Source organism: Myotis daubentonii, chromosome 19, assembly GCF_963259705.1.
Source record: "Myotis daubentonii chromosome 19, mMyoDau2.1, whole genome shotgun sequence".
Taxonomy (NCBI): Eukaryota; Metazoa; Chordata; class Mammalia; order Chiroptera; family Vespertilionidae; genus Myotis; species Myotis daubentonii.
Window position 1 is genome coordinate 3,457,931 of NC_081858.1, and position 21,766 is coordinate 3,479,696.

Here is a 21,766-nt window from a genome sequence, read left to right on the forward strand (position 1 = left end):
GCCGGACTATAGTTTAAAAAAAATATATGAACAAATTCCTATGCACACTGCACATATCTTATTTTGAAGTAAAAAAACAAAACGGGAACAAATACAATATTTGTATTTGCATGTGGCCCGCGGGCCGTAGTTTGAGGACCCCTGGACTCCGCTGTCTGGGAGCCCAGACGCTGCCTCACCTCACTGTCTGTGTGTCCTGCAGCTCGGGGAGCTCGTCCGTACCAGTGGTCAGAGAGGAGGACCCCCCCAACCATGCCTGTCGCCTGTCACCATGCGTCTTCAGCATCCCTTTCAGCTAACTTCTTTGGTGGGAAATTGCAGCAGCTTTAAGCTAAGAGCTGCCACGAGAGAGCAGGAGAGATGTGGAGGGGGACCGTTGGACGGCTTTTGAGGCCTAGGGGCCGCCTAATGGATTCCTAGGTCGAGGGCGGGGCTCAGTGGGGATGACTGTTCTTGACTCTGAGAGGCTCCACGCTCCTCTGTGCTGTGCTCCCTGGGCCTGGACTGACCGCCCAGGTGGTGCCTGTGTGGGAGGGGGTGGGGGGAGGGAGGAAGGTTCCTGACGCTGAGGTGGCTCCTTGGAGAGCAGGTGTCTGTTCCTTCCGCTTGGTGTCGGGGAGTAGCACTGGGCATTCTCTCGGGAGTTAGCAGAACAGCACGTGGTGTGGGTGCTCCCGGGAGGGGGTGTGCTCCTGTCCTGCTCGGCCCCTTCCCGCAGCCACCTCCCCACCCCATCCCACTTGTCACAGCATCCCCGTCTCCCCCACTCTGAGGGCGCCCGCCGGGCCAGCAGGGCTCACCGGTTTTGGATGCAGCCTCCGCGGCGAAGTCGGCGGCGAACTTCTTGAGGACGTCGGCGCTGGCCTCCTCCACGAAGAGCCCGATGAAGTTGGAGGAGGTGTAGAGCTCCAGGGGCAGCGGCACCGAGAACTTGCCCCTCCAGCGGCTGACGGTGGCCTGCAGGGCCTCCCCCAGGGCGTCTGCCTTGCTGTCCTCGCACTGGAAGGGAAGCGGGGGCTGCACTCGGGGGCCAGGGGAGCTCAGCTCTGAGGTCCTCAGGTACCCTCCGCCCAGCTGAGAGTGTGACACCACCACACACACACACACACACACACACATGCATGCACACACACACGCGCGCGTGCACACGCACACCCCGTCTGTGAGGAGGGGAGCTGCACACGCCCAATGACCTGGCACCGGATCACACAGCTCTTACGCCTGTGACTCCAGGTCCCGCCAGGTCGCAGCGGGGCTGGGGCTGCCGCTCACCATGAAGAACTGGCAGAGGGTGATGTGGGGGAAGATGTTGTGTGCCTTGTTCTTCCCGCAGATCTGCTTCGACTGCTGCCAGAAGTCGGAGAGCTTCTGGGCCAAGGGGCCCGTGGGGCGCAGGTACAGCACGTACTCCCGGGGCAGCGGGTCGTCCAGGAAGGGGTCGCCCACGTGGGAGAAGAGCCTGCGGAGAGAGCGGGCATCCTTGCTGGAGAATGGCGGGGGGCGGGGGGGGGGGGGGAGGGACCAGACACTCCGCTGGTGGGAAGGGCTTTCCCTCTGCGCTAAGGACCCACCCCTCGCAGCTCACACTTCACAGCTGACCTCAGCCACAGCCTCGCCTGTGGGTGCCTCTTCGCCCACGGCCCCTCGGAAACCTGAAGCCCTCTCCAGGCCGCATTCGCAGGCGAACCCCAACCCTTTCCCAACCACACGCCGTTCAACGGGGTTCCTTCAGCTCCGTTGGTGATTAAACCGGTGCCTCCCAAAGACAAGGGACCCTCGGAGCCGCCCTGGGCTCTGCCCTGGGCAGTGACTTCCTGAAAGGTGGGTAGGTTTTTCCCTCAATTGACTTGCGCAGCCTGCACACAGCTTCTTACATCTGTGGGGGCTGGAGGGCGGCAGCTATGGGACAGGCTCTCTTTGAAACATCGCTAAGGAGAAGCACGCCCTAGGCAGCGGGAGGAGGCAATGGCGGGATGGACGGTCCAGTCCCGGGTCTCCCTCGCCCCACCCCCCAGGCTCACAACCTTGTCATCCGCATATATTTAGAGCTGATCAAGTGTCATTTTCTCATTTAGTTATTTTATACCAACCAGTCACACGCGGCTTGAACACTTCTTCCTCCGGTGGACGCCAAAGCTTTTTGTCTAGAAGAAGAAATCAAATTTCTGTTGTTAGTGTTTTTAGCCTCCGGTCAGCTGCTCATTGCGGTGCAGGAGGTGATGCGAAGGAAGGGACTAAAGCCTCTCCGAGGTGGGCAGACACCGGCAGCGGGCTCCCCAAGGGCCACAGCCAGGCGCTGGGACACCGCACGGGCGCTGACCTCCGCGTGGCCAGCGGGCCTGCAGGCAGCCTGAGCCGGTGGGCGGTCAGCAGGCTCCACACTGGAGTTTTAGTTCTGCTCCCCTGAAGGTTGTCATGTGATGGGTTTTCCTCCCTCATTCTCAGGCACTCACTCTCACTGCCCTAGATCCCTTGCAGAATGTTGTTTATTCGCAGCCCTTGGCAGAGCGTACGAGAAAGTGGGCCAAATGCCCACCAAGGACAGTTATTTGGTTTAATTCAATGCCTCCTCCCGCCCACCTCCAGCCACCACCACCAGCCTCAGGTGGACCCGTGATCTCCAACCAGTTCACAGACATCTTTGGGCTCCCGTGTCCAGAGCAGCGCTGCTGAGCCCCCACTGCTGGAGAGAGGAGGACGGCTGTGGAGCAAGGCCCTTGCGCGCCAGCACACAGCACAGTGGACGCTGCTGAAGTTTCCGTCTGGTCTCCAAGAGCCGAGAGTTCTGGGTTTGTGCCCAGCTCTGCTATTCACCCACCCATTCGTGCACGCATGCCTACGACGCCCATTCGAGAAATCCTCAGTGAATTGCTGTTATCTCATCAACGCTGTTCTAGGCTCTAGGAATACAGCGAAACACAACACTTATGTGGCTCCTGCCCTCATGGAGATCTCAGCTGAGCAGGCATGAAAACGTTCATCTGTACAGATAATTATTAATTACTACTGTGGTCGGGGCAGTGAAGGAAAGTAGGGGAACATAACATAGGACAGGGAGACCAACCCAAGCGGAACGGTCAGGGGGTCAGGGAAGGCTTCAGAGAAGAGGTGACACCATAAGTGAGACCTGAAGAACGCGGACGGACCCCGCTGGGAGGGATGGGGGTGCGCACGGGGCTATGGTAGCGAAGGACACCAGTGCATCGACTCTTCAGTCAAGTGCTTGACCGGTGCCTGACACATGGGAGATGCCAATGAACACTCACTCCCATCCTTTACCCGACATGGATCCCGGGTCCTTGGGAGAGAGGAGCGAGGGGACGGAATGCCCCCTTTTCCCAATGGGCTGCTGAACCCAACTCCTCTTTCCTTTTCGTGGCCCCTCTATGGAGCAATGAGAAGAGCTGGTGCTGTGAGAATCATGGAGATCCGACTGACAGGGACTTCAGAGATCACCTGAGACCTGAGTTCTTCCCTCCACACAGGGCAGCTGGGGAGGAAGGACAGCGACTTGCTGAAGGCAGCCTGGCGAAGGGGACGCCAGTGCAGGCCAGGCTCCTGCTCGCTCCACAGGCCAAAGGCAAGAAAAATGCCTGCCTTTCCTGCATGAAAACCTGAGCACAGATACCAAGTGAACAGGGTGAAGAAACGGGCACAGCTAAGGAGAACAGCTCCTAGAAGACACGCCTCCTTTCAGTAAATAAGTTATGAAGAAGCAGGGCCAGTGCTCTGGGCCCCTCAGAATTTCTCAGGACAGAAGCTGCTGAGGAAAGGACTGGAAAACAAGTTCCCCTCCTCCCCCCACCCCATGCCCACACCTGGGTAAGGTGCTTCATGCTGGCCTGTTGACAGCCGTTTCCTTTACTGTTTACTAGGCCATCCGAGAACATACCTCTTGCCTTTTTCAGATCCAGCAGCCACGTACCCATAGAAGAATGCAAATCAGTCTCTTAGAAGTTAGAATCTACTATGAATTAAATTAATCAAAAACACCTATTGTTTCAAAAACAATTGAGAAAAGGAAAACTCATTTGTGGTACAATGTGCTATTTATATAAAAGATCCAATTTTTTTCTATGCCCTTCCCCTGGTGAAATATACCTTACTGAAATTTACTTTTCTTTAAGCAGTAGGAGAATTCTCTGGAAATGAAAGGTCTAATTAAGTCATGGTCTCCGTGACTCAAAAAACAAATTCTGGAGGGGGTTCAAAACTATAACTGAGACAGACAATGAAGGGTTTGGGTGATAAGGCAATGGTAAAAGTTCATGGGAACCCAAATTCTTCTTTGTGAAGAAGACACGTCTGAAAAGTCTTATGGGAATAACACCTCTCCTGCTGGAACTACTCAAAGAAACTCAAGAGGAGCGAAGCCTCCAGGCTGGTTTTAGGCTCATTACGAGGGCAGCATTATTCTGAGTAAAAACATGACAAAGAAATTACAAACATAGAAAATTATAGGCCAATACCCTAATGAACACAGCTGTAAAAATTCTCAACAAAATATTAGCAAGCTGAACTCAGCAATACATTAAAGAGATCACATACCATGATCAAGTGGATTTATTCCTGGGTGACAGGTTGGTACAATATCTGCAAATTAATTAATTTGATATACCACATAAACAAAAGAAAGAATAAAAAGCATACAATCATATCAATAGATGCAGAAAATCCAGCACCCATCTATCCATAGATATAAAAGCCTAATATGCAAAGTGAGTTTGACTGGGAGACCGGGAGTTCGATCACTCGCTATGATGTGCACTGACCACCAGGGAGCGGCGCAGACCAAAGGAAGGCCCAGCCGGCAGCTGGCAGCTGCTAGGGACCCTACCTGTGCACGAATTTCGTGCACTGGGCCTCTAGTCTGTATAATAAAAGCCTACGTGACCGTTATGGCAGAATGACCAGAATGACTGGTCACTGTGATGTGCACTGACCACCAGGGGGCAGATACTCAGTGCAGGAGCTGCCCCCTGGTGGTCAGTGTGCTCCCACAAGGGGAGCGCCGCTCAGCCAGAAGCCAGGCTCACGGCTAGAGAGTGCAGTGGTGGTGGCGGGAGCCTCTCCTGCCTCCACGGCAGCACTAAGGAGCAGTGAGCTGAGCGGTAAGGAGCAGCGAGGGGTCCTGGACTGTGAGAGGAATGTCCGACTGCCAGCTTAGGCCCGATCCCCCCAAGGATTGCACAATTTCGTGCACTGGGCCTCTAGTTATAATAAAGACTCTCAGCAAAGTGGGAATAGAGGAAACATACCTTAACATAACAAAGGCCATATATGACAAACCTACAACTACATCATACTCAACAGGGAAAAGCTTAAAGTGATTTCCTTAAAATTGGGAACAAGACAGGAATGTCCACTTTCACCGCTCATATTAAACTGAGTCTTAGAAGTGCTAGCCATAGCAATCAGATAAGAAACACAAATAAAAAGCATCCAAATTGGAAAGGAAGAAGCAAAACTGTCATTATTTGCAGATGACATGATACTTTGTATAGAGAACCCTAAAGATTCCACCAAAAATCCAATAGAACTGATAAATGAATTTATTAATTAGTGGGATACAAAATAAATATTCAGAAATTGGTTGTATTTTATACACCAATGATGAAATATCAGAAAGAGATACTAAGAAAACAACCCATTTTCAATTGCCTCAAAAAACACCCACAACAACCTAGGAATAAATGTAACCAAGGAGGCAAAAGACATGCACTCAGAAAACTGTAAGACACTAAAAAATGAATTGAAGAATATACAAGTAAGTGGAAGCATATACTGTGTTTATGGATAGGAAGAATTAATATCAGTAAAGTATCTATACTACCCAAAGCAATGTGCAGATTCAATGCAATCTGTAAAAATAGCAATAGCGTTTTTCACAGTAGAACAAAAAATCCAAAAATTTATATGGAACCACCAAGACCCTAAAGAGCCATAGCAATCTCAAGAAAGAAGAACAAAGTTGGAAGGATCACACGACCTGATATCAAACTATACTATAAGCTCTAGTATTCAGAATAGTGTGGTACGGGCATAAAAACAGACACATCAATGGAACAGAAGAGAGAGCCAGAAAGAAATCCACACCTACCTTGACAATTAAAATCTTACACACAAAAAAAGGCAAGAATATATAATGGGGTTAAAGACAATCTATTCAGTAAACAGTGTTAGAAAAATCGAACAGATACATGCAAAAAATGAAATTAGACCACCTTCTTACACGATATACAAGAACAAAGTCAATATGGATTAAAGACTTAAAAGACCCAAACCCATAAAACCCTTAGAAGAAAACATAGGCAATAAACTCTGACATTTCACCCTAGCTGGCTTGGCTCAGTGGATAGAGCGTCAGCCTGCGGACTAAAGGGTCCCAGATTCGATTCCGGCCAAGGGCACATGCCTGGGTCGCGGGCTCAATCCCCAATAGGGGGTGTGCAGGAGGCAGCCAATCATGATTCTCTCTCATCATTGATGTTTTTATCTCCTTCTTCCTTTCTATCTGAAATCAATAAAGAAATATATTTTTAAAAAAACCTCTGACATTTCTCTTAGCAATATTTTTTTCTGAAATATCTCTTCGAGTGAGGGAAACAAAAAAAAAAAAATGAACTAATGGGACTGCATCTAACTAAAAAGTTTTTGCACAGCAAAGGAAACCATCAATGAAATGAAAAGACAACCTAGTGAATAAAATAAGATATCTGCCGGTGATATATCAGATAAAGGATCAATAACCAAGATTCATATAGAACTTAACACCCCCTCCTGAAAATCCAATTAAAATATGGGCAGAAGACCTAAATAGACACTTCTCCAAAGAGGACATAATAAGGCCTGTAGACATAGGAAAAAATGCTCAAAGTCACTAATCACCAGAGAGATGCAAATTAAGACCCCACTGAGATATCACCTCACACCTGCCAGATGACTATCATCAATAAATCAACAAACAAGTGTTGGTGAGATGTGGAGAAAAGGGAGCCCTCAAGCACTGTTGGTGGAAATACAGACTGGTGCAGCCACTGTGGGAAATAGTATGGAGGCTTCTAAAACATAAAACATGGAAATGCCTTATGACTGGGTATATGTCCAAAGAAATCCAAAACATTAATTTGAAAAAACATATGCGCCCCATGCTCATTGCAGTGTTATTTACAATAACCAAGATATGGAAGTAACTTAAGTGTATATCAACAGATGACTGGATAAAGACATTTATAAATATATATACTACTTGGTCATAAAAATGAAACCTTATCATTTGTGACAACATGGATGGATGTAGAGGGTATTATGCTAAGTGAAGTAAGTCAGCCAGAGAAAGACCAGTACCATGTGATTTCATTATATGTGGAATCTAAAGAATAGAATAAACAACCAAATAAAACAAACTAACTAGTAGATACAGAGAACAAACTGATGGTTGCCAGAGGTGCTGGGTGAAAGGAGGAGGGATTAAGAAGTGCAAATTGGGCCCTGACTGGTTTGGCTCAGCGGATAGAGCGTTGGCCTGCGGACTCAAGGGTCCCAGATTCGATTCCAGTCAGGGGCATGTACCTTGGTTGGCGGCTGATCGATGTTTCTCATCGATGTTTCTAACTCTCTATCCCTCTCCCCTCCTCTCTGTAAAAAACCAATAAAAAAATAAAATAAAAAGTGCAAATTGGTAGCTACAGAACATCCATAGAGATGTACATTCCAATGTAGGGAACAGAGTAGCAATATTGATAACTATGCATGTGACAGGGATACTTGAATTACTGGGGGACCATCTTGTAAGTGGAATAATTGCCTAACCCCTCTGCTGTACACCGGAAAGTAATATAAAATAATGTTGAATGTCAACTGTAATCTCTCTATATAAAACCCTAATATGCAAATAGATCGAACAGCGAAACAACCGAACAACCAAACAACTGGTCGCTATGATGTCCACTGACCACCAGGGGGCACGCATGAAACATGGCGGGCATCGGCTGCTACGGGATGGTGGAGCAGGTGAGCAGGAGCACCAGACCAAGGCGGGGCGCCAGTCAGTGTCATTGGGGTGAGCCTCTGGTGGTTACTGAAAATTCTTTGCTCCTGCGCACCATGGTCCCACCCAGCACTCACACCTCCTGCTGGTGCTGGTCCTGCTCGTACCTGCTGCTGGCGCCTGGCGCTGGTCCCAATCACTCAGTGCTGTCAGTGGGTGTGAGTGGCAACTGCTGCCCCTGATTAGCCCTGAGGGCTTTCCCATCTCCCCCTGCTCCTGAAGGGTGATCAGGGTAGCAGCTGCTGCTCGCACCCACTGACGGTGCAGGCCCCATTCACACCCACTGCTGGCACCAGCCCCAATTGCTCCACGCTGTCAGCAAGTGGGAGCGGTGGTTGTGGGAGCAGGGCTGTCAGCAGACAGGGGACAGGGGGCTGCAGCGGGAGGGGCTGGGTGCGAGCACAGAGGATGAGCCAAGACCCACTCCTGTGCCTATCGCAGCCTCACAGAACACAGTTCCTTTCAAGGTGCACGAATTCGTGCACTGGGCCCCTAGTTGAAAAATAAAATTAAAAAGTGTTCTATGGAAGGTTATTGTATCTGATGCACCTTCGCTAGCAAATGTTACCGAGATAAAACAAGCTTTAGCAATATCACAAAGGGCTCACCTTAGTCATCAGAAGGAATTTCCTGGCAGTATGTGCTACAAAGCTGTTTTGTTTTTCTTTGAAAGTTTCTGGTAAGTAGTTAGTGATCTGAAACAGGTGTGAGATTCTCTACGCAGGAGGCGTAAACTGGCTTCCCAGGAGCCCTGGGCAGAGCTCCTGCTGGAGGCGCTGGGTTCATTCTGTTCCCAGAACATGGGCAGCGGCAGGTCGCACCCCCTGCTCCACCTCACTGACGGAAGACGGCAGAATAGAGCTCCCGCCGGTCCGAGGCCATGGGCGGGGGCGGGTGTGTGAGGGTGAACCCCGAACATCAGGTTGAGCTTGAATGTCTGACACCTGTAGAGTGACTCAGAGTTGGCAGAGACAGTGGAGATCTTGAGCAGATAACAGAGGAGCAGCCCTTTAAACCCAAAGGGGAGGAGGCCAGCCCGTGAATTTCAGCGACGACTGTTTAGACGGGACCTCGGCGGTCGGAATCAGTGGGGCCCACGAACTGCGGATGTTCTCAGGTGAGAACAGAAACCTGCCTCCTGGCCCTGGTCCTGCCTCACCTTCCTGTTACGCTGAAGGTTTCTTCTCAGCAGAATCTGAAAAAATGTGCGAATTCTCATGCCTCACCGCAGTGCCCACGGCCAGGCCTCCTTGGCTGTGATGGCGAGGCCCGGGGTCGCCCTCAGCTCTGTTACATTGTGGGTTCCAGGTTGGTCTGGCTCCAGGCCAGGGCGCCCCCCAGCCACCAGGCGGAGATGCCTCATGACCTGTCACTGCACACGACCGAGGAGCACTTCTTCCCCCTCCTCTCTCCCTCTTCCTTCCTTTTCTGTATTCCTTTCTTCCCTCTTCTCTCCCTCCTTCCTTTCTTTCCAAGCTCTCTTTTTCCTTCTCCTCCCAGGGAACTCTTAGTAGGAAACCAAACAACAGTAAGAAATGCACTGGATGGAGCTTCCTGGTTCATGCGGGGTCCAGTAGGTCAAGCATGTCAACTCGCGGCCCGCATGCAGCCCACAACCAATATTGTTGCGGCCCAGCCGGTATAACGGAATGTAAGAAACGTTTTAATAAAAATTCCGTAACTTAATTTTTACAACATCCTGTTACACGCAATTATTAATAACGAACTACAACGTTCGCTAATGACTGATGACTATCATCGTGTTGCATTCATTTCCCTGCCTTACGCGCAGGCGCACCATTTCTCTCCACTGATACTAGCAGCGAATATTTTAGCAGCCGATGGCCACATCATTAGTCTTGGACTGACTTGTTTGGTGTGCGCAACAGGAAATATTTCACTTTCAGAGAACAAGAAAAATAGGTTTATTTGCGTTACACTTATTAATTTGTGCAGTTATTCAGTGTCTGGTAAGTTAATGTTCAAGAAAAATATTAACTTTTATTAAAATGTTCTATTATTTTATGTTAAGGATTACTCATTTATTTCAGCCCTTTGTATTCAGCATGTCTCTAGCGAAATAAACCTACGTTTCTATGAAAATGGAAGCTTTTGTTTTTTGTGGCCCGCGTAGCCTTCAAGTTTGACATGCTTGCAGTAGATGCAGGCTTGTCCCACTTCCAGGTCCAGCAGAACCACAGGTTAGAGCTGGACTGGGATTTCCTATTTAATTGTCCCCAAGCTGGTGTCCTCTGCCGCCTCGCTGGTCCGTGGGCCCACTGTGGCTCTAACCCTTCACTTCCTCTCAGCTGAACTGCAGCGTGTGAGAGCAGCCCTTGCCCCGTACAGGGGGCGCCGAAGTAGGGTTACTGTGCGAGAATCTGCATTTATCCCTGTGTCACTATGTGCTATGGCTGCACTATTCATTGGCAGGGACCCACGGGTGCCTGCCCTGCAGAAGTCACAGGAGGAAGAGACCGATGCAAACAGCTTCCTCCATGTCCCATGGCGCCGCCCTGGCCGAGCGCCCAGGCGAGGGGGGGCTGCGGCTGAGCTCACAACTGAGCACAAAGCTCCTCTGGGTCAGGAGGCCTCGGCAAACCCAGAGGTGCTGGGGGACAGCTTACGTTCTCCAGGGAAACAGAGGTGCTGGGGGACAGCTTACGTTCTCCAGGGAAACAGAGGTGCTGGGGGACAGCTTACGTTCTCCAGGGAAACAGAGGTGCTGGGGGACAGCTTACGTTCTCCAGGGAAACAGAGGTGCTGGGGGACAGCTTACGTTCTCCAGGGAAACAGAGGTGCTGGGGGACAGCTTACGTTCTCCAGGGAAACAGAGGTGCTGGGGGACAGCTTACGTTCTCCAGGGAAACAGAGGTGCTGGGGGACAGCTTACGTTCTCCAGGGAAACAGAGGTGCTGGGGGACAGCTTACGTTCTCCAGGGAAACAGAGGTGCTGGGGGACAGCTTACGTTCTCCAGGGAAACAGAGGTGCTGGGGGACAGCTTACGTTCTCCAGGGAAACAGAGGTGCTGGGGGACAGCTTACGTTCTCCAGGGAAACAGAGGTGCTGGGGGACAGCTTACGTTCTCCAGGGAAACAGAGGTGCTGGGGGACAGCTTACGTTCTCCAGGGAAACGGAGGTGCTGGGGGACAGCTTACGTTCTCCAGGAAAACGGAGGTGCTGGGGGACAGCTTACGTTCTCCAGGGAAACGGAGGTGCTGGGGGACAGCTTACGTTCTCCAGGGAAACGGAGGTGCTGGGGGACAGCTTACGTTCTCCAGGGAAACGGAGGTGCTGGGGGACAGCTTACGTTCTCCAGGGAAACAGAGGTGCTGGGGGACAGCTTACGTTCTCCAGGGAAACAGAGGTGCTGGGGGACAGCTTACGTTCTCCAGGGAAACAGAGGTGCTGGGGGACAGCTTATGTTCTCCAGAGAAACGGAGGTGCTGGGGGACAGCTTACGTTCTCCAGGGAAACGGAGGTGCTGGGGGACAGCTTACGTTCTCCAGGGAAACAGAGGTGCTGGGGGACAGCTTACGTTCTCCAGGGAAACAGCAATACGCATCACCTGGTGGACATCCCACAAGCTACTAGCTCGGCAGCCACAGTTCCAGTGCGAGGCTGTGCTGCATTCCTCTTGGCTTCCTATCTGTGTGGACTGGGACTTTGGAAACAGCTGTAATAAGAAGCAAGTGCCCAATGAAAACCGGGGCAGAACAGGACATGAGAGTGGTGGTGTCCAAACAGATCCTAAGGTTTGAACCGCTGTGCAGTGCCCAGCAAACACACATCCTATTAGTAAATAGTTGTGGTTATTTAAGAATGAAATAAAAATACTATTTTTCTTTCAATTGTTTGTATTATTTTTCACATGGCTCTTAAGTTTTTAGGCGATAAATACTTATTAAGTTCTTTGGATCTAACTATTAAATGAATTATTAGGCATTTACATTGGCCTGCGGGCTCTATGTAAAAATGACTGAGACACTAAGGATGCTGTGAACTGAGAAAGTTTGGGACTCTGTCCTAGAAGAAATGATGCTTGATTGAGATCTTAAAAGCAGAGTAAGAGCTGGCTAGCGGAAGAGGGGAGGGAGAAAGGCGTTTGAAGTGGAGAGCATGGCAAGAGCTAGTGTACACGTGCAGGGGGATTAGAGTTCATGCTGCTGGAACAAAGATGGTAAAGCCGGAAGAAGTAAAGGTGGAGCTGAACAGGTGGGCAGGGAACAGCTCCAGAAGGAAAGTGTGTGGGCCAGTTTAGCGGGCTCAGACCTGACTAGCTTATGGAGTGGGGAACAGTAAAGAATGGTAAGCGAAGAGGCGATCAGACTGCATGTGAGGGATGGAGTTAAGGGAGACTACCACTACGCTGGTGGCTACTTAGAAAGGGAGTGTTGAGCGGCTGAAGCATATTGTCGAGGGGATGTTAGGAAGGATGTCTGGGTTATTGATTGGATACTCTTGGAGACTGATGAGAACTATAGCTTGAATGTATGTGTGGATGGTGGGGACACCCATGAGTGAGACTGTAAGAGCAGAGACACGTTGGTTGGGGTTGGGGTTGGGGTTGGGGTTGGGGTTGGGGTTGGGGTGGTAGTGGCTGTGAGCTCGGTTATTGTTCCCTGGAGAAGCTGGGGTCGGGGCTAACTGCTGGACCACATATCATTACAGACACCGGCCTGGCCAGGCACTCTGTTCCTCGAGTTTTCGGCTACTTGACTGTGACTCCTTGTCTCTCTGTTTGTAAGCCAGACATTTCCTTAGCCTACCCACTGAGCGCCTGTGTCCTGTCTAAGGAGTCCCTTCAGATCCCAACTCACTCAAAATTGAGGTCAGTAAATACTCCAGACACCTGGCTCCAGTGGAAAGGCTAACCCAGACCCCAGGTTCTCCAAGAAGCATGATACATCTCTCACCTGCCTTCAGGTGACAGGTCAATCCCTATTTTATTGAACTAATTAAACTCAAACCTAAAGCCTGAAGCAAAAAAATTAGGAAGCATGTATACTCATAGAAATGGAAACATATCCCTCACAATAGCAAGACTTTGATTGAATGAATTAGAAACCTAATTTGTTGAGCTTTCCAATTACTTGTTCTGTCCTTGGCTTTGGATTACTGACAGATGCGTACACACGGCCTCAGGGCCTCATTTGCTCTGTGCATTGGCGCTCAGGGACCAAGGACTTATTGGTGTAGGAAAAGCGTGGATAACGGGTTAAGTGTGATCCTCCAAGTGAATCACGCTTTCTATTGCAACCTAAATTAAATATTAAATGTCCTTCATGTATCCAAGACAACCTCAAATTTAGAAACATTTAATGCTAACTGTAGGATTTTTTTAAATGTTCTTAACCTGTAGGATATTAGTTGTTAAATTTTCCACATCTAATTCAATTAAAAGATGACCCAGTTATTCACATATCTCATCCTTTCCCCTAGATCTGCTCTAGGCTGGGGGATGGGCAAACATAGGTAGAATCCAACTCCTATTTTTCCTGTTTGGTGAGTTCAGTGTATAATATAAAGAGGCCACTGGTGCCACAAAGCAACCATGAGGAATTCATTTAGGGTGTATTTAAATAACAGATGCTATTTGGTAATGTGGTTTTAGGTAGAAATATCAGAGGCCTCTATTGTGCTCTATGAAGAATCCCCTGCCCAGTGCTACCTTCATAGGATAATAGGCAGCTTAACAGTCTTCTGGAGATTGACAGCTGCTACCCTGAGAGCAGAGGGCAAGGTGGTGACTGGGCATCTATTTGCTCCTCTAGTTGGAGAAATCTATACATATAAAAGCCTAAGTGACCAAACAACCGAACGACTGGCCAACCTATCGCTATGAAGCACATTGACCACCAAGGGGCAGATGCTCAATACAGGAGCTGCCCCCTGGTGGTCAGTGGGCTCCCACAGCCAACCTCCTGTGGCCCTTCCCCCTCCCCCCCAACCCCCTCACCGGCCAACCTCCTGCAGCCCCGATCGCCCAGTCGCCAGCCAGGCTGAGGGACCCCACCCATGCACGAGTTCATGCACTGGGCCTTTAGTATAAGAATAAGAAAGTAATGACTGAAGACCTTCCATGCACAGGCACTTACGGACTTAAACCCTCATGCCAAACGTGAAGCCGTACTGTCAAGAGCCTCTGACCTGGATGGCTCTGCCTGGCAGTCGGCTGTCCCATGTCTCTGTTTGCGTTTTATGATGGCTGTCCCAACCCAGGGGCTGGTTCTGAAGCCGTGGCTGAAGTCTGAGTCAGTGAAAGGAGTCTGCTGAGTAGTTGAAGCACTGAGCCCATAGCCTCTCACTGAGCCTGGGAAGCATCTCAGCCAATGGCCTCCCACCTCCCTCTTCTCTGGAAACCAGAGAGAAGTGGCCCCTACACTTTCGCTGGATGTAATCACAGAGATCTGCCCGGACCCCTGGGGTGCCTTTCAGGATGGAATGGGGCTTCTCGGCAGCAGAGAGAACCCCATGTGCAGAGCTGAGGGTGGACACAAAATAAAGTGCAGACGTGTGTCCATGCAGCCCACTGGCCGGGGACAGGAGATGCTTACAGGGCTACCAATCTCACCCCTGACTCATAGCCTGCACCTCCTCTCATCACCACTGCCTGCTGACTGAGACCTCAGTTTCTGATACGGTTACCCTCTCATCCACAGGGGCCAATACGATCCACACAGTGTTAGTCCCACTTTTAATTGATGGTCAGAGGCCAAATGAATGTGGAGAGCATTTGAGGAGCAGCTGAGAGGCACACAAGCAAAGGATGGGCACACGTGGTCCTTCAGCTAAGCCTTCCTGGCTTAAGGAAAATCAAGGCCAAGCACTGCTGCCTAGTGGGTCCTTAAAGGAACTAGGACACGGGCACTGGTTTTCAGGTGCCTCTGCCCTGAAGGAAGTCATTTCCCAATTTGGTGCTTTAGCTTCTTCATCTCAAAGAGGAGGTGATGAACGGCACACAAGGACACCGGCGAGAAGGAAAGATGTGACAGGCGTCAGTGTTCCAAGGTCCTCAGAGCAATCGTACGTGATAGAGACTGACTCTGTGGCTACCAAGGAAGTTGAGACCATGCTGTTTATCCCTCCTGGTCCCCAGACAAGGTAGCACTTCCTCCGCGGTTGTACCAAAGACTGTTTCTTGCTTTCACAGGCCTTCAGAAGAGGGGCCTCAGCAAAATCTCGATGACTGAAGTCCCTCCCTATGTCCACCTCCTTCCACCTGTGCCCAGGCTCATGCCACCTTCTTCATACCTGCCAGTTGGTCACGCTTTCCCGACCTAACAACATAATTTATTATGTCACTTTAACACAAGGGATTTCAGCTACTTTTTGTCGCTAAGGCCGGTGAGATAGGCTTACAAAGAGCCTGGGCAGCTCAGCTTAACAGATTCATCTCTGGGGCCCCAGCCCCTCAGGCTGCCGGTGAGATAGGCTTACAAAGAGCCTGGGCAGCTCAGCTTAACAGATTCATCTCTGGGGCCCCAGCCCCTCAGGCTGCCTCCCTAGGAGATGAAGGAAGGTAGTAGAGGGGCCTGTCAATCAAATAAACCATGATGGCCTGTTCCCTTCAGAGGAAATGGACCCAATGGAGGAAGATGGATCGATCACAGAGACCCAGGTTCAGAGTCAGGCTCCTTTCAGGGAACCCTCTCAGCCGTGGGCTAATGGCCAATGTTTTCAGAAGCTGTGGCCTGTACAGCTAACAGCCAACAGAGCAGCAAGCCAACTGGGCGAGGGATGCTCCCACCAGGACCAGCCAATGGCAATGAAAATGCTACAGTTTTCTGTTGTTGTTTTAAAAAAGAGAAGGGGATTGTTTTCGGGGAAAACCAAGATGGCGGCATAGGTAAACACCGGAGTTTGCTGCCTCGAACAACCACTTCAAAAATACAACTAAAAGACGGAACGGACATCATCCAGAACCACAGGAAGGCTGGCTGAGTGGAAATTCTACAACTAGAAGGAAAGAGAAAAGCATACCAAGACACAGAGGAGGCGCAGTGCGGAAGTGAAATACTAAGGTACAGAGGCGCACACGGAGCGGGCTGGCGGCTGAGGGCGTGGTTGTCGTTTTCAATCGGGAGGGAGTCTCAGGCTCTGAGCTCCAGTTCCGGGCGAGTCTCTGGGGACTCAGACCCATACCGGAGAAACGGGACTGTCTGGCATCGGTCGGAACTTGAGGGCAGCTTTCTCTCGGAGGGGTTTACAGCAATTGCCGAGACACTGAGAAGTGGAGCCTCTGAGGGCAGGACTGAGAGCAGCCATAACTGCTAGCCCCGCCCTGTTGATCCCGTGGGACCCACCCCACCCAAGCCCTGCAGGGAGGCTTTTGCTGGATAGCCTAAGGAAGAGGCTAGATTAACACCTCCCTAGAGATCCAGGAGCCAGTGTACCCAGAGGTCAGAGTGGGACCATCCAGTTTGCAGCTCCGTGGAACCATAAAGGACACCCTCTGGGGGCAGGCTCAGTGAGCACCAAAGCCCCATTGAAGCAAGTCTTGCCCTGGAGGGGTGTCTCCAGCACAGAAGTTCTCCCACTGCAGACACGGCTAATTCTCACAGCCAATTGGCCTGGAGGTCAATTCCTCCCAGTGATACCTACAACAATCAAGGCTTAACTACAACAAGACTGTGCACAAAGACCACAAGGGGGTGCACCAAGAGTGTCCTACTCAGGTAATTGGGGAGGCTGAACCAATGGGCCCTAGAGGACACTTAGCACAGAAAACTACTGTATCAACACAGGGAAGCATAAAAAATGCGGAGACAAAGAAAAAGGACACAAATGACAGAAATGGAGGAAAGCAAACTACTGGATATAGAGTTCAAAACCACACTTTTAAGGTTTTTCAAGAATTTTCTAGAAACTGCCGATAAACTTAATGAGGCCTACAAGAAATCTAATGAGACCCTCGAGGTTGTGATAAAGGACCAACTAGAAATTAAGCATACACTGACTGAAATAAAGAATATTATACAGACTCCCAACAGCAGACTAGAGGATCGCAAGAATCAAGTCAACGATTTGAAATATGAAGAAGCACAAAACACCCAACCAGAAAAGCAAAATGAAAAAAGAATCCAAAAATACGAAGATAGTGTAAGGAGCCTCTGGGACAGCTTCAAGCACACCAACATCCGAGTTATAGGGGTGCCAGAAGAAGAGAGAGAGCAAGATATTGAAAACCTATTTGAAGAAATAATGACAGAAAACTTCCCCTACCTCAGTGATTCCCAAAGTGGGCACTACCGCCCCCTGGTGGGCGCTGCAGCGATCCAGGGGGGCGGTGATGGCCACAGGTGCATTTGTTTTAACTTTTTTTGTATTACCTTTCTATTCTGAGTTCAATAAATAGTTTCATAATTTCAAACTTCAATGTTTCCAATTTACACTTTTCTTTACTATTTTTACGAAAAAGGTAGAAACATTAATACATATATCTTTCTGTTTAATTGCTATTAAAATTTTTAAAAAATTAATTTCCAGGGGGGGCTGAGTAATATTTTTTCTGGAAAGGGGGCAGTAGGCCAAATAAGTTTGGGAACCACTGCCCTACCTGGTGAAAGAAAGACTTAGAAGTCCAGGAAGCGCAGAGAACCCCAAACAAGAGGAATCCAAAGAGGACCACACCAAGACACATCATAATTAAAATGCCAAGAGCAAAAGGCAAAGAGAGAATCTTAAAAGTAGCAAGAGAAAGAAAGTCAGTTACCTACAAGGGAGTACCCATATGACTGTCAGCTGACTTCTCAACAGAAACTTTGCAGGCCAGAAGGGAGTGGCAAGAAATATTCAAAGTGATGAATGCCAAGAACCTACAACCAAGATTACTTTATCCAGCAAAGCTATCATTCAGAATTGAAGGTCAGATAAAGAGCTTCACAGATAAGAAAAAGCTAAAGGAGTTCATCACCACCAAACCAGTATTATATGAAATGCTGAAAGGTATCCTTTAAGAAGAGGAAGAAGAAGAAAAAGGTAAAGACACAAATTATGAACAACAAATACACATCTATCAACAAGTGAATCTAAGAATCAAGTGAATAAATAATCTGGTGATCATAATAGAATCAGGGACATAGAAAGGGAATGGACTGACTATTCTTGGGGCAGAAAGGGGTGAGGGGGATGCGGGAAGAGACTGGACAAAAGTCGTGCACCTATGGATGAGGACAGTGGGTGGGGTGTGAGGGAGGAGGGTGGGGTGGGAACTGGGTGGAGGGGAGTTATGGGGGGAAAAAGAGGAACAAATGTAATAATCTTAACAATAAAGATTTAATTAATAAAAAATAAAAAAGAGAAGAGTGGGATTGTGAGCTATTTGGGGCTTAAGGACTCCAGGTGGAAAACTCCCACCTGCCGTGCGCCGCTTCCCTCTCCCGCCAGCAAGACTCTCTCCCAACCCACCAAGAGCGGTCAGCAGCTCTCCTGGGTGCGGGCCCACGGGGACGCTGCTAGGTTCCGGTGCTTTCCTGCGGCACGGCCCACAGCCCACAGGAGAGGGCTCGTTTTGTTCTCGCTGAAAAGGCGCTGAGCTCTGGCCTCACTGTGGTTGGGAACCAGCCATCAGACCACAGTGGGGAAGCAGTGAGCATGTCCCTCCTGCCTCTGAGGATGTCTCCCGGGGGGATAGGCAGGACCCCTCCCAGGATATAGGCAGGACCCCTCCCCGGATATAGGCAGGGCCCATCCCCGGATATAGGCAGGACCCCTCCCTGGATATAGGCAGGGCCCCTCCCTGGATATAGGCAGGACCCCTCCCTGGATATAGGCAGGACCCCTCCCCGGATATAGGGAGGGCCCCTCCCAGGATATAGGCAGGGCCCCTCCCCGGATATAGGCAGGACCCCTCCCCGGATATAGGCAGGGCCCCTCCCCGGATATAGGCAGGACCCCTCCCCGGATATAGGCAGGGCCCCTCCCCGGATATAGGCAGGGCCCCTCCCAGGATATAGGCAGGGCCCCTCCCCGGATATAGGCAGGGCCCCTCCCCGGATATAGGCAGGGCCCCTCCCCGGATATAGGCAGGGCCCCTCCCCGGATAGAGGCAGGGCCCCTCCCCGGATAGAGGCAGGGCCCCTCCCCGGATAGAGGCAGGGCCCCTCCCCGGATATAGGCAGGGCCCCTCCCCGGATAGAGGCAGGGCCCCTCCCCGGATAGAGGCAGGGCCCCTCCCCGGATAGAGGCAGGGCCCCTCCCCGGATAGAGGCAGGGCCCCTCCCCGGATATAGGCAGGGCCCCTCCCCGGATATAGGCAGGGCCCCTCCCCGGATATAGGCAGGGCCCCTCCCCGGATATAGGCAGGGCCCCTCCCCGGATATAGGCAGGGCCCCTCCCCGGATAGAGGCAGGGCCCCTCCCCGGATAGAGGCAGGACCCCTCCCCGGATAGAGGCAGGGCCCCTCCCCGGATATAGGCAGGGCCCCTCCCCGGATATAGGCAGGGCCCCTCCCCGGATATAGGCAGGACCCCTCCCTGGATAGAGGCAGGACCCCTCCCCGGGGTCAGGGAGGTGCTGCAGAGGCACACGGGAGGGTGCAGTGTGACAGGAGCACATTCTGGGGAGCAAACTCTTGCTGGTTGTGGGACTGTGACTAATTAATTATCCCAACATTCCTTTTCCAAGTCTCTTAGGTGGGGTAACAGTAGCTACCCCTTGCAGGCAGAATGACGCTAATGGCAGCATTCGTGCATTTGTATTTGAGAGCTCAGCACATACTTAAAAATAGCACAGGCCTTTGCGTATCATCTATCTGTCTCTGCAGTTTCCCTAGAATAAATGTCTCCCATTCCCCGCTAATGTTCACATTTCAAGAAGCATCAGAAGACCCAGGTCTCGTCTCTGCTAAAGTGATTGACAGCCACTTGGGAAGGTCTTGAGGCGTATTTGGGATTTGGGGAGAGAGAAAGCTTTCCAGACAGGGCAACCCCACAGGAAAAGGGGCAAAGGGGCGAGCAGCCAGGGGCGGCCGCGGGGAGTCATCTGCGGAAGCTGGCACTCCCCTGAAGGCGGGAGCCCACCGTCTGTGGGGAGGCAGGCGGGAGCCGCTTTGGTCAGGAGGGAAGTGGGGCGTCACCGGGGCTCTCTGAGCTGCAGAGGGAGGATTCCAAGGAGCCCAGCCAGCCCTGAGCTGGGAGTCTCAGTCGTCGGCACTGGGCAAGGCTAGCCGGGTCCCCTTTTCCTCGAAGGTCCTAAGAGCCTAAGTGAGTTGCATTTCCTGGGGGTCTTCATCCCCCACGCTGCAGTGACCCCCAGGGAACTGGGATAAACATTTCAAAAGCTCATGATGATGTACATGACGAACCATTACTATTCCCTTGCAGGCTGGTCGCCCTGGAAGTGCCCCCATGTCAGCAGCTTCTGCAGGACACGGAGCCAGGGGCAGGGCCATGCGGGCAGACAGGCCCAGCAGAGGCTGAGCTCCCTGCCCGCGACACTTCTCACAACGTTCAGTCACCTCAGCCTGGGAGACAGGCAGCACATCACAGATGAGCAAAAGGAGGCAACAGAGAGGTTCAAAGACTTGTTCAGCTCATAGAACAGCATAAGCTAGAGGTGTGACGAGAACTCTGACCTGCCTGTTCTTGTCCAGAAACCTGAGGGGCCCTGGGTCTCAGGGTGAGGGAGGGTGGCCCAGTGGTTAATCCCCGCAGCAACAGCTGGCAGGTGGGAGTTAAAATCCAGAGAGGGAACAGCCCTCATCCTCCCACCAACGGGCCAGGGAGAAACAGGTGAAGATGAGGAGTCATTTCATGTTTCAAAGACTAAGTTTTTCCTCTTCTAATTTCCACCTCCTTCCTCACTAAACCACTACAATCAGCCCAAAGTACCTAAACACGGATGCTTGTTAGTCCTGCTGCAATGGTTTCAGCCCAAAGCTACATGAGAGGCTGACTCATAGCCTGGGTGGGTCAGAGGAAAGCACCCAACTGAACAGACCACTGACACCGTCTGTACCTGAGCATACATGATGTATTAGCTAACATGTACCTGTGCATACATGATGTATTAGCTAACATGTACCTGTGCATACATGATGTATTAGCTAACATATACCTGTGCATATGTGATGCATTAGCTAACATGTACCTGTGCATATGTGATGTATTAGCTAACATGTACCTGCGCATATGTGATGTATTAGCTAACATGTACCTGCACATATGTGATGTATTAGCTAACATGTACCTGTGCGTATGTGATGTATTAGCTAACATGTACCTGCACGTATATGTATTAGCTATCATGTACCTGAGCATACGTGATGTATTAGCTAACATGTACCTGCACGTATACGTGATGTATTAGCTAACATGTGCTGAGCGTTGACGAGAAGGGAGGCACTGTACTAAACATTTTAAATATAAACTAATTCCTGCACGGGTAGGGTCCCTAGGCCTGGCCGGAGATCAGGGCCCATTGGGGCCTTTCAGCTGCCGGCCAGGACCTTCCTTTGCTCCATGCCGCCCCCTGATGGTCAGCGCACATAGCGATCAAACTCCTGGTCTCCCAGTCGCACTCCTGAGGGGACACTTTGCATATTAGCCATATATATATATACATATATATATACAGTGGGGCCTTGACTTACGAGTTTAATTCGTTCCGAGACCGAGCTCGTTAAGGAGCTTGTTAAGGAGCTCGTTAACTCAAATTACTCTACCAACTCAATGCAAAAAATCGGCCAAGAGACAACTGGTATCTCAAAAAAC

General features: G+C 50.6%; 1 protein-coding gene across 1 annotated transcript in view; it reads right to left on the reverse strand.

Annotated features, from left to right (window-relative positions):
- UBASH3B (ubiquitin associated and SH3 domain containing B) overlaps positions 1 to 21,766 on the reverse strand; it is a 144,756-nt gene that overhangs the window by 36,372 nt on the left and 86,618 nt on the right. The window contains exons 2-4 of the mRNA XM_059676932.1: positions 2,091 to 2,144; positions 1,273 to 1,459; positions 801 to 999 (exon numbers count right to left, since the gene is read on the reverse strand). Coding sequence (XP_059532915.1) covers positions 801 to 999; positions 1,273 to 1,459; positions 2,091 to 2,144 — 440 coding nt within the window. The remainder of the gene's footprint in view (positions 1 to 800; positions 1,000 to 1,272; positions 1,460 to 2,090; positions 2,145 to 21,766) is intronic.